This window comes from Solea senegalensis, unplaced genomic scaffold (assembly GCF_019176455.1).
Source record: "Solea senegalensis isolate Sse05_10M unplaced genomic scaffold, IFAPA_SoseM_1 scf7180000014705, whole genome shotgun sequence".
Lineage (NCBI taxonomy): Eukaryota > Metazoa > Chordata > Actinopteri > Pleuronectiformes > Soleidae > Solea > Solea senegalensis.
In genome coordinates, this window is record NW_025321101.1 from 15,890 (window position 1) to 28,220 (window position 12,331).

Here is a 12,331-nt window from a genome sequence, read left to right on the forward strand (position 1 = left end):
AGTTGTGAGCACTGGATCGTTAATTCACTAGCATAAATGCAGCCGACGCCTTCTCGCTTGGAGCTAATGCTAACACCAACTGAACAGTAAAGTGTGATTCATCAACACATTTTTCCAGGGGTTTCCAGGTTGTTATAACTTCCGGGGCTAAGTTTTGGCCCCGCCCTCTAAGCTCAGTTTTGCATGTATAACTGTTCGACATTTCTGTTACGGCATCAAGAAGAATCTTGACATTAATCATCTTTCACGACATCGTGTCACGCAAACTTTTTTGCTCAAGTTGAAAATAATCTTTGCAAGAAAGAATTGCGACATTTCATTTTCTGGTTCTGCGAGCAGGATTCTCAACGTAAACGTACACACAGAAGCAAATAGTCCGTTATTCGTCCCACAAAGGGGACATTTTGCGATAAATTGTACAAACTACAGGTGTTAAAAACAAACCTTGAGGAAGTCGTCTCTCGCAGAGTGAACAGCGGTCGGGTTCTGTACAGTCGCAGGTTCTGAACAAACAACAATTATTCATTAAAATCAAACATTTAGGTAAAAAAAATGACACAAAATATAAAACACATGCATAAATAAAGATAAATACAAACAAAATTCCAACCAACAGAATATTAGAAATAAAGAGTCTTGTCTCACGTGTTCGCGCCTGCACCACGGTGGTGTTCTCCAGGTCGCCGCTCCTCGTCACTATGACGACCGAGTACAGTCGCCCGGGCACCAGTGAGCTGAACGAGCACTCGGGCGGCGAGGAGGAGCGTGACACGGCGAGCGTGTGCACGACGCGGCCGTGGTCCAGGAGACGCACCAGGTAGCTGTCCACCACGCCCTCTGCTGGACGCCACGACACGTGCAGGGCGTCCGACCGGCCACCGTTAGCGACGGTTACCTCGGAGACGGAGGCCGGGGCTGAAGGAGGGAAATCTTTCATTATTAGAGAGTAAATCTTCAAAAACTTAGAGATATAAAAACAATAAAACAGGAATAATAAAAAAATGTTTTTGTTTAAATATGTGAACAAATTAATTTTTTTCAATTTAAATGAATTTTAGAGTAGAAACTTAAAAATACAACAAGACAATTTACAGAGAACAATCATTATTATTGCTATTATAATCATTATTATTATCATTATCATTCATCTTTAAATAATACATTAGTAGGATTTTTTTCTCCAGGAAATTCAAAATGGAATTGTTTACGTTGCAGTACTGCAGGTGGCCACAGGGAGGAGTCGGGGCAGCAGTGAGTCACAGAATCACACACTGAGGTTAATTTTAATGTTTATCTATCGACCAATAGAAGGTCATCTGTGAGAGGTCAGTGTGTGTGTGTGTGTGTGTGTGTGTGTGTGTGTGTGTGTGTGTTTGTGTGTGTGTGTGCAGGAAGCCTTTGAGCAGGGGCGTTGTGAGTGTGGAACATTCCAGAAGTTCTCTGTGGTATTTAAACCATTGTTCTAAAACTCTCTGATGTTATCAGCGACAGCGTCACACTCACACACACACACACACACACACACACACACACACACACACACAGATTTGTACAGCTATTCTTGTCAGGACTCTGCATTCACTTACATTCAGTTAAACAGACTAATCAAAAAAGTCTAAACTTTAATCAGTTCCTCGGAAATGAGGTTCTGCCTCATTAGGACCAGGTTTTGGTCTCCATGTGGACTACTGGTCCTGACAAGGTCAATTTAAGACAGAAAAAAGAGGTTACAAATACAAAAACACACAGGTTTTCTTTTTTAAATAAAATAAAATAAAATAAAATAAAATAAAATAAAATTAAATAGAATAAAATAAAATAAAATAAAATAAAATAAAATAAAATAAAATAAAATAAAATAAAATTAAATTAAATTGTGTGTCCCAGTACACAAAAAAATTAATTAATAATGTAATAAATGACAACATATGCTATTGAACAAAAAAATAAAAAAACATTCGAGCAGGAAAACATTCAACCACTAAAACTACATGTTTCTGTTCAGGACTATAATTTAGCATCTTTATCAAGAAATACTACTTTCTACTAAAAGTAGTACTAGTACTAATACTGCTTCACTACTTTATTTTATTTATTTAGTTTTTGGTAAAACAGTATAAAGACAACAATTATAATTATATTTTAGCTTTAAAAATGTCCTTTCTGGTTAAAAAGCTTCTACAAACTGACGACAGAAACATAAAAAATGATTTAGATAATTAACAATGCTGTTTTAATTTTAATTTAATACAGTTGTTAAGCACTGTATGTTTAATAAATGTGTTTTAATGTCTGTATTTAGTCTTTTTGGACTCACACAGGATCAATAGAACGCTGTGACCTCAATTTGAACATCACGTTTAATTCAAATCCCGTGTTTTGAGCTTTAATTATTGTATAATTATTAGTATTTTGGCACAGATCGGGGTCAATTTTAGGGTCACAGAGTTTTTCCTGTAACAGCAGCAGAGAGAGAGTTTAACGAGAAACAACAACGTTATTATTGTCTGCAAAACAATAAGAGTCCGTCTGACCTGTAATAACACACACACACACACACACACACACTTATTTAACTCTGTGTGTCAGTCCCAGTCACTGCTGAAAACAATCTTAAAAGTCACATGAACTCATGAACGTTCACGTTAAATGCTCCAAAAATAAAGGTAATTCAAATTTAAAGTCTCTAGAATCACTTCCATTTATTAATTTTTCCTTAATATTCCAGGTAACTATATGTAAATGGAATTAATACAAATCCAGAAATTCTGATTTATCTCACCTGTCCTCGCATCCAGACTGATGGACTTAGACTGCAGACGTCCACTGACCGTGGCGGCCTGGAGCCTGTAGAGGGCGCCGGGCATTAAACCAGACAGAAGCAGAGAGGACGAACCGACGGGGACAGTGAAGTTCTGAACGAGGACACTGTGGACGAGGAGGACAGTGTCTTTAGTGAAGACACAGTGACATAATGCATTCTCTAGTTGTGACGACAGGATCGCAGCTAAGACTACTACACACACACACACACACACACACACCTGTCTCTCAGCAGCGTCAGTGTGTACGCGTCCACGTCTCCCGGCGGTTTTTCCCATGATGCCTGGAGGCTGTCGACTCCTGAGCTGCTCAGAGAGACGGTACGCAACGCCATGGGAACTGTAACACACACACACTCTAGTTAATACACACATGTGAGGACCACAGCCTTTATAATAATCTGTAATTTTTCCATATTAAAAATCAGCCAAATATCAACATTTGTTAAACAGTGACTTAAAAAAATGAGTCCATCTCCTCTTTAATTAGATTTAACTTTAATTCATTCTGTATTGAGTTGATTTTACTGATAATTCCTTTACTTATTTAATTTTCATAACATATTTGAACACATGAACACAACAAAGTACCTATAAATCTAACAAACTAAACCTCCAGATGTAAAATAAACCACAAAAACACACTTATTTACAGTTAAGAAACAATTTAAATGCAGTAACTCACTCATAATCATATTATTCCTGCACTAATATTGTTATTTATCCACTTAAAGGACCAGTGGGTAGGATTTAGTGACATCTACAGGTGAAATTATAGATTACAACAAAAACACAAACACACACACACCTGTTCTCCCCTCCACAGACACCGTCGTGTTGAGGTTCCCACTCCTGGTTGCCACGGTGATGGTGTACGGCCTCCCAGGCGTGAGCACGTTGAACGTGCACTCCCTCATATTAGGCTCCACCTCCCTGGTGTCCATGGTGACGTTATCTTAAAGCACGATACAGGACAGGACGGGTTGTTTTCATCCATTTGTCTGATTTTAAAACTCATTTTATTTAATGTGAACTCATGGTTACCATGGAGAATGGCAAGGAAGTAGCTGTCACGTGACCCGGAGGGGGCGTGGCTCCACATGGCGCTGAGCGAGGTCTCGTCCGCGTGTCGGATGTGGAGGTTTAACGCAGCAGCTGGAGCTGCACACAGGAGGAGGAAGAAAAGTTTTTTGTTTTTTTTGTTTTTTTTCTGTCAAAAATGTGTTTAAAGGAAAAGTTCAAGTTTTTTTTTTACACTGTGTCAGTTTAAGTCTACGACGTCTTGAATAACATGTTTCACGTCTTTATCTCACTGTTAGACAGACTTTTCCAACAGGAAACTGAAGTTTGTAAACCGCTCACTCTCTCACACCAAACCCCATAGAGAAAATCAGTGATTTTAGCTCGCGGGGACACAGGAGCTGCTGGTCTACTGCTGCCTCGTGTGGTCACTTTGTGTCATTGATGTTAATCAGAATTAATGCTTTTAAATGCCGAATTTACAAAATAACACATTTGAAGTGATGGAGGCAACAGAGGATCAACAACTCCTGTGTGCTGTGATGTTAAAATCACTGATTTTATCAATGGGGTTTGGTGTGGGAGTACAAAATTTGGTTTCCTGTTGGAAAAGTCTGTCAAACATGACATGAACACGTTCTTAAGATATCGTAGACTTACACTGACATTTGTTAAGTGGTTATAAAACCCTTAAGTATCCCCTTAATTCATTAACAAGTAGTTTTTTGGTTTTTTTTTTTGTTTTTTTTTACCTGTGGCTCCTTCACAGCTGCTCTCTGCCGTCAGTCCTCCGCTCTCCACCCTCAGCTCCGCCCTGTACGTCCTCCCAGGCGTTAGCTCCGCCCCCGGGAAGACAAACTCCACCTCCTCCCGCTCCACAGTGGTGCCGACGATCTGCTGCAGGCCGTCAAACAGGGACAGAGAGTAACTCTCCCAGTGGCCAGTAGGGGGCGTCCACGAGAGAACGAGCCCGCCGGAGGAGGAGGGAGTCAGGGAGAGGAGCGCCGCCGCCGCTGGAGCTGAAGATAAAGAAAGAGAGAGGACCAACGATGAGGAAAAGACAATAAAAGCAGTGAAATAAAGGAGAAGAAAGAAGGTTTTTCACCTGTGCTCACGCTCGTCTCTGATTGGCTTGTCAGTCTGCCGCTGCGGGACGTCACCGTCACGCCATAGGTCGTGCCAGGGGTCAGCGGGCTGACGGCGACGTCTGTGGCGTCGGGAGGGAGCGACATCACCCGGCCGACGCTGCCGTTGCTGGAAACGACAACGTCAAGTGCGTCCAGGTCGCCGTCGGGCCGTCGCCACGACAACACAAAGCTGGTACTGTTGCGAAACTCGGCGGTGACGTTGGAGACGGGAGCTGGAACTGAAAAGAAAAAAAGACTCAGACATAAAAGATCTCTCCCTCCCTCTCTCTCTCTCTCTCCTCTCTCTCCCTCCCTCGCCCTCTCCCTCTCCTTACCCGTCTGAACCTCGATCGTCCTGCTGCTCCGCAGGTCGCCGGCCTCCGTCGCCATGGTGACGTTGTACCACCGCCCCGGCGTCAGGCCGACGAGCACGTGCTGCGTCGCCGTGCTCTCCAGCGTCTCGTTCTTCATCAGACCTGCAGACACGGATGAGGGAGGAGGTCACATGACGCTGGGAAAAGACCTTTGACGGTGACGAGAATGTCACCGGGCGACACTGCGATAGTGTCGTGTGGAGCTGAAAGACTTAAAATGTAACGAACTTCAGAGACGCTTGTTTATCTTTTAAAGTTACGTACTACAGCTTTAAAAGCAGCCACAGTTCATACCCGAGTGATCCGGACTCCGAGGTCGCTCCCACAGCTGCAGCCTGAAGCGCTCCGTCCTGCCGGGACCGGCCTGCCAGGACAGACCCAGGCTGCAGCAGGTCCTGGAGGTCACCACCAGGCCGCTCACCGCCGACGGCCCTGACACACACACACACACACACAGGGTCAAGGTCATAGGTCAAGAGGGTGAGTACAGTGTATGAAGTACTGACGTGACACATAAGCAGGAATTATCTCTTGTTGTTTATTTTGACACAAAAGCCAGAGACTGGCGAAACAGCAGTGGGACTGTTCCTTTAAGAGTGATTGACGTGTATGACAACAGGAAGTGGATCCTTCACCTCAGTGTCACACACACACACACGCACACACAGGTGTCCTCTTAAAGACTCTCAGTGACGAATCCAAACCTTAATGTTAACCAGTTCCTCAGAAAATTAGGTTCTGCCTCATTAGGACCAGGTTTTGGAGAATGAGTGGTCGCTAAACAAAAAAATGATTAAATTAAATTAAATATCTTAGGAACATGTTCACATCTTTATCTCACTGTTAAACAGGAAACTAAAGTTTTCATTTACTGCTTATTCTCCCACACCAAACCCCATAGAGAAAATCAGTGATTTTAGCTCAGGGGGACACAGGAGCTGCTGGTCTACTGCTGCCTCGTGTGGTCACTTTGTATCACAGATTTGAATCAGAACGAATGTTTTTAAATGCCGAATTTACGAAATAAGACATTTGAACTTAGTGATGGAGGCAGCAGTGGATCAACAACTCCTGTGTGTGTGATGTTAAAATCACTGATTTTCTCTATGGGGTTTGGTGTGGGAGAACAAAATTCCGTTTCCTGTTGGAAAAGTCTGTCTAACAGTGAGAAAAAGACATGAACACATTCTTAAGACATCATAGACTTACACTGACATTTGTTAAGTGGTTATAAAAAGCCTTAACTATCCCCTTAAGTCATTAACATGTAGTTTGTTTTGTTTTTTTTTACCTGTGGCTCCTTCACAGCATCAGACTAATCTAACCTTAACCAGTTCTTCAGAAAATTAGGCTCTGCCTCATTAGGACCAGGTTTTGGTCTCCATGAGGACTTCACTGACCCTGACAACCTCAGTGTTTATGTTCCTAAAGGGGAAACAAATACAAGAACGCACACTTAAGTGTTTTCGTTGCCTCTGCTTCGTCTCACTGAGGTCAAACAATCTTATCAGACCGGGACATCTCGTCCTCTCTGTCCTCACAACGGAGACAAAACGCTTTTTAAGTGCGTTAAACAGATTTAAAGCTGTGTTTATAAATATCTGTTTTGAGAGTGTGGGATAATAATTGCAGTATTTTTTTTCAGGAGACGGCTCCGAGACGATCTCAGGATATCATCAAATAAATGGTTAAATATTTAACTGCTGTATTTAGATTTCTGTTCTGATGGTTGGGACGTGTAGAGGTGGAAAGAGAGCTGAAATATTCCACTGAAGTCAAATTCGATCAACACAGTAGTGCAATAGAGCACTTTTACTTTAGTACAAGTAAAAGTGCTGGTCTAAAAATGTACTTAAGTTAATTTTAAAAAAAAAGTAGCTTGTTTGGGGCAAACCTTTACAAATCAAAGTACTGACAAAATAAAATATGTAACCACATTATGTATCAATCAACACGGGTCAAAGGTTAATTAACGCCAATTCACCTCATCAGACGAGCCGTGTCCTTATGACCTTATGAAAACGTCCTCACCTCGCCTGTCCTAGCTCGGGGCTAACGCGAGAACTAGCGCTATAGACTGTGTCTGTAGCATCATGTCATGTGACCTTATTCAGTGGTGGAAAACCCAGGATTTAAACATTTACGTTTAACGTCCAGGAACCACGCTACAGAACGCCTCTATGTTAAGATGGTAGACGTTTGTTTTGTTTGTTTCGTGTGTTAGACAGATATAGCAAACCGAGCCGCTGCCTCTGAGTGGACAGAAGCTAAACTACACTAACGAATGTGGCTTTCAGTTGCGACACATTCAAACGGGTAAAAAGTACGCGAGCAGAGGTCACGCGATCACCAAAGGTCAGTTTGTCCGCAAAGATAAGAAACCACAAACCACACCGCTCCGGTGTTTGGCCTCGCAGAGAGACAGGGTGACTGTCGGGAGTCAATTGGGTGCAGCAAAACCCGGTTTCCTCCAAACACACACACACACACACACACACACACACACCCTTTCCCACAAAACAAAGAAACAATGGAGGCAGGAAATAGCCGAACCCCGCGTTCTGCCCACGATGGAAATACACACTGAGTCCAACTTCTGTTCTGGACATCGGCCAGTGTGGACACGCAACACACACACACAACACACACACACACACACACACACTCTTCTCTCCTATCACTCTCTCAGCAGGGCAGTGGTTCCTGTAGCTAATCGCGGCGCTACAGAGAGGAAGCTGCATGACATTTTACACCGAGACGCAACACGACGGCCACTCAACAAACCCGGCTAAGACGTGGTCGCACGGACACAGAGAAATTCCGAGAGACTCAGACTCTAATTGGTCTGAACTTGGACGTCTGACTTCAAAATGTCTCTGGCAAAAAGTGACGTCACAGGTTTCCTGACTGTCATAACGACACCAATCAAAAAGAAACATTTTATTCTACGATAAGTAAAATACAGTGTGAAAATTCTTTATTACTATATATTAAAAGTCCGATTTTAGTCCAATTATAGTCGGACTAAGACAGTAACTCCATGTCATGTAGTACGACTAAGATCGAGCTAGTCTTGTTCAGACTAACGTACCTGGATAATGCGGTTCATAGTCGGACTTTGGCCTTTAATCTGCGGTAATGTCGACGGAAAAAGAACAAAAAACACGATATTGTCAGCAAGAGCTACGCACATTTATGGACTGAAGAAGAGACGAGAACCACGGCACTATCCACGCCACTGTTTGTTTTCCTGTGACGTAAAGGTCGACAGGAAACCGATTCAATACGCACTAGCTTATAGAAAAATAAAGCACCACATATGGAGGCGGAGTCAAACGTACGTGGTGTTTAAATCGATTTTCTCCTCTGCGTGACTCGGCAAGTAATCCGATTGCCTGTCTTAGTCAGACTATGGCCTTAGCTTGACTAAACTGTGCATGTAAACATTCTCAGTGACCTCCACAATCCAAAACCTGGTGTTACACCGCCACACAGTGTACAAACTGTGAACTGCAACCCTTACCATTGTAAGGCTAATTCCTGAGCTACAGATCATGATGTTGGGTGTCGGTGAAGACTTACTGGTGTGCAACGTGATGTTCGCCGACTCCCCGTCCGTCTGGGAGTGGACCTGCAGCTGGTAGGCGGTGCCAGGCTCCAGCTGATCCAGCACACACGTGAAAACCTCTTCGACTTCAACTTCTTCTTCTCCTGCAGTCGTATTCCCGCCGTCCTCCACCGACAGCTGATTGGTCACCAGGTAGTCAGATCCCAACCTGACCTTCACCTCCTCTCCTGGACCGCCACCTCCAATGTCATTAGTCTCGAACTCCTCACCTCCTTTCCGTCTCCGCCTGCACTCTGCGTAGTCTGCGCCGGCGTCCAGTGACGTCACGATGAAGGAGCAGTTCTGTCCAGTCGTGTTAACAGTCAGTGACACAGAGTCCAGGTGGGACACTGGTTCAGATAAGGAGATGCTACATGGAGCGGTCTGGTTCCCTGCAGGAGCTGCCGAGCTCACGTCCTGACAGGAGACAACATCAAGTCAGCCAATGATTTCAGTAGAAATGTGTTTTTTCTTGTTTGTTTATCGTTAACTTTAATTCAGTAAAGTGGAAACATAAAACCTTTAAAGAAGATTCTACAGAAGGACGTTCAAAGACGTGAGTAGGCAACAAAAAACTACGCAAAACCCAAGACACTAGTTTCCCAAAAAGTCAACAAAAGCAAAAGCCAATCAGCGTTAAGATTATTCTAATGGAAACAAACGACAGCTGTTATATCTGAGCGAGACCGAGCGAAGACGACAAATCAAAGACTGTGCGAAAAAAAGGTTGTTCTACCTCATTTTTCCTGGGTTCTCCCTCCCCAGTTTTTCCCCCAGTTTTTTTTTTTTTTTTTACGCCAGATGCTCTTCCTGAAGCAACCCTTAGTCAACTGACCCAATCAGTGGGAAGTGACCCAATCAGAGGGAATAGAGAACCCTCCAGCTGCAAGCCAAGTTCGTTATGTGTGTGTATAAAGATACAAACGGTACTACATTACTGCAAATACAGTCAGCTCCAAACAAATAATCACCTGCTTGACCCAAGGGCAGTGGCTGAGATGTTTGAAATGGAAAAATTTACACAACAGTTGAGATTACAAGAGATAAAATGGGAAAAGTGGACGGATTATAGAAACCAAGAAGACAACACCAGAACCATTGGACAATAAGAACTACTTTTTTTTACGTTGTACCTTGACTCAGTATTTGTTAAAAGAAAATGAGATAGACAACAGAACTTGAGTAGATCTACAGATGTTTTGATTGACAGTTTGAGTGTCTGTTCTTTTAGGACGGAGGAAACAACAAACATTGTTTTTTAGAAGTCTGCGGGAGACCAGAAGGGTTGGGGGGGGCGGAGCCACACTTTGATCCCATTGTTCTGGAAACATTTTAGTGGAGATCAAAGTTTAAGTCGAGCAAAAAAAAACGTCCAAAAATATCCACGTCCAGACTAAATGTTTTCATCTATGCTAAGCTAATGGTGCCTTCGAATGGGTCTATGTCAGTGCCCTCTTGTGTTGTATTGACTTTACTGACAAGGAGCCAGTGAAAGTTCATATCTTTTGGTTGATAGTAACTTAAAAAAAAAGTACTATTCTACTTTAATTGATGTACTTTTAAGTTAATCTGTTAAATTCTGTGTATTTTACTACCTTTATAAACAGGTGTAACTCAGATTATGGACAGAGTTTTGATATGACGAAAAAAAAAATGTATTATCTCTTCATCATAGAAACTTATTCAAATCCATCCACAGTACACTGTAAAAAACAAATGAGACAAATCTTCTTAAATTGATGTATAGGAAAACTAAACTTAACACTTAAAACTAGTGTGTGCGTGTGTGTGTGTTCATCGGCATCTCCAAAAATGTAAAAAGTTGTATTTATTACAAGCAAAGAACGTCTGCCATATAAGAAATGTTTACTTAAAATTTGTCTTCCTTTAGTCGATTAAGCTGAATTTGAAGCTGAATTTTTATACCAATTTCTTAACTCTGTACACACAAAATGTTTACTTCTGTATTTAACACAAACTAAATACACTTTTAATTGCCTACCTTTTTATCTTGCAACTGGTAATTAAAATGCAATGTCTGATTAAGAATTATTTATTATTTTTCCTTTTTGGCAAAAAAAATTTCCAAACACGAGGCTTAATTTACTTTCTTTCTTGCAGTGTACAGTTTTTTTAACAGCAGAACAGCTGTTTTTTTTCCTTTTTTTTTCTTTTATTAAGTTGAAATATTTCCGGTGGAAAGTTGCTAAATACAGCTTTTTTAAGGAGACGCAACTGTGTCTGAGTCACTGTTCTGGTTTGTGCGGTGACCGTGGTCCATGTGAGGACACGGTCGCTCTGAACTCTGTCACCTTTAATATGTACTCAGAAAAATGAAATGAAATAAAACAATTTGTCACTGATAATGAAGTTCAGAAATACAACATATTACCTGGAAACACTTCTCTTCTCTGAACAAACACAAAATAAAAAGCTCTTAGAACAGCACACACATGTATTTTCTCAGTTAACGAGCTAAGCTATAATCTCACTTCCTGATTTTACAGGCAGTACAGTACATGTGTTACATCATTTTTATTAGGTTTTGTCTTCCTATAGTTTTATCAGCAGTCGTTCACATTTTGTTGGTTTCCTTTAATGTATCTTGGCGTAGCATTCTGTTAGCTCCAGCTACACAAGGCGGGGATTATACCAAATTTATTTGTCTGTAATTTGTTAAATCAGGAAACTTTATTGCCTTAATATTATTATTATTAGTAGTAGTAGTAGTATTATTTTGTCCACTGCCAAATTGAATTTGGTATTTTAACCGAACCTTTATTGAACTGTTTAAATTTAAGGGCCAGACTTGATAATGTGAAGATTGCCGGGGGTCAAAGGTCACTTCAGACCCTTTTGTCAACAGTAAAAGTTAGATACAAATGCACTGTTTCATAAAACATTTATTTTCATTGTCACAATTATTATTTTTAAAATGGAAATGTAACCAAATCAAAGCCACGCAAGAGTGAACAAATGAAAAAAAGTACTACTTTATCAGAGCCAAAGCTGCAGGGGCCGTACAAAATCTCACAGAGGGCGGCGATTGGCCCCTACTTCTGAATTATAGAAGGCACTGACTGGGGCCCCCAGCTGAGACAGGGAAGTGGGGCCTTAAGATTTTAATGCACAACAATGATAAATATTAGAGAACACCATTAAATTCTATCATTCATTATATTTAAAAGTTGTCTCTAAGAAAACCAAAGTTATTTTGCTGCCAAAAGCTTCATTTCTGAGTCTGAACCATGAAAGACATGAATCTGACGGAGTCAAAAAACAAAACAAAGAAATGTGCCGGTTAAAGCTTCTCGAATGTAATAACTATATTTTTTATTTTACTTTGTTTTTAACATGCCTTTAAAACAAGTGTCACATTTC

The 12,331-nt window shown here is 41.5% G+C and overlaps 1 protein-coding gene across 1 annotated transcript in view; it reads right to left on the reverse strand.

Annotated features, from left to right (window-relative positions):
- ptprb (protein tyrosine phosphatase receptor type b) overlaps positions 1–12,331 on the reverse strand; it is a 28,782-nt gene that overhangs the window by 15,279 nt on the left and 1,172 nt on the right. Inside the window, exons 2-12 of the mRNA XM_044016632.1 lie at positions 8,926–9,367; positions 5,638–5,775; positions 5,305–5,445; positions 4,948–5,208; positions 4,595–4,861; positions 3,867–3,983; positions 3,631–3,777; positions 3,045–3,162; positions 2,783–2,928; positions 646–915; positions 445–503 (exon numbers count right to left, since the gene is read on the reverse strand). Coding sequence (XP_043872567.1) covers positions 445–503; positions 646–915; positions 2,783–2,928; positions 3,045–3,162; positions 3,631–3,777; positions 3,867–3,983; positions 4,595–4,861; positions 4,948–5,208; positions 5,305–5,445; positions 5,638–5,775; positions 8,926–9,367 — 2,106 coding nt within the window. The remainder of the gene's footprint in view (positions 1–444; positions 504–645; positions 916–2,782; positions 2,929–3,044; positions 3,163–3,630; positions 3,778–3,866; positions 3,984–4,594; positions 4,862–4,947; positions 5,209–5,304; positions 5,446–5,637; positions 5,776–8,925; positions 9,368–12,331) is intronic.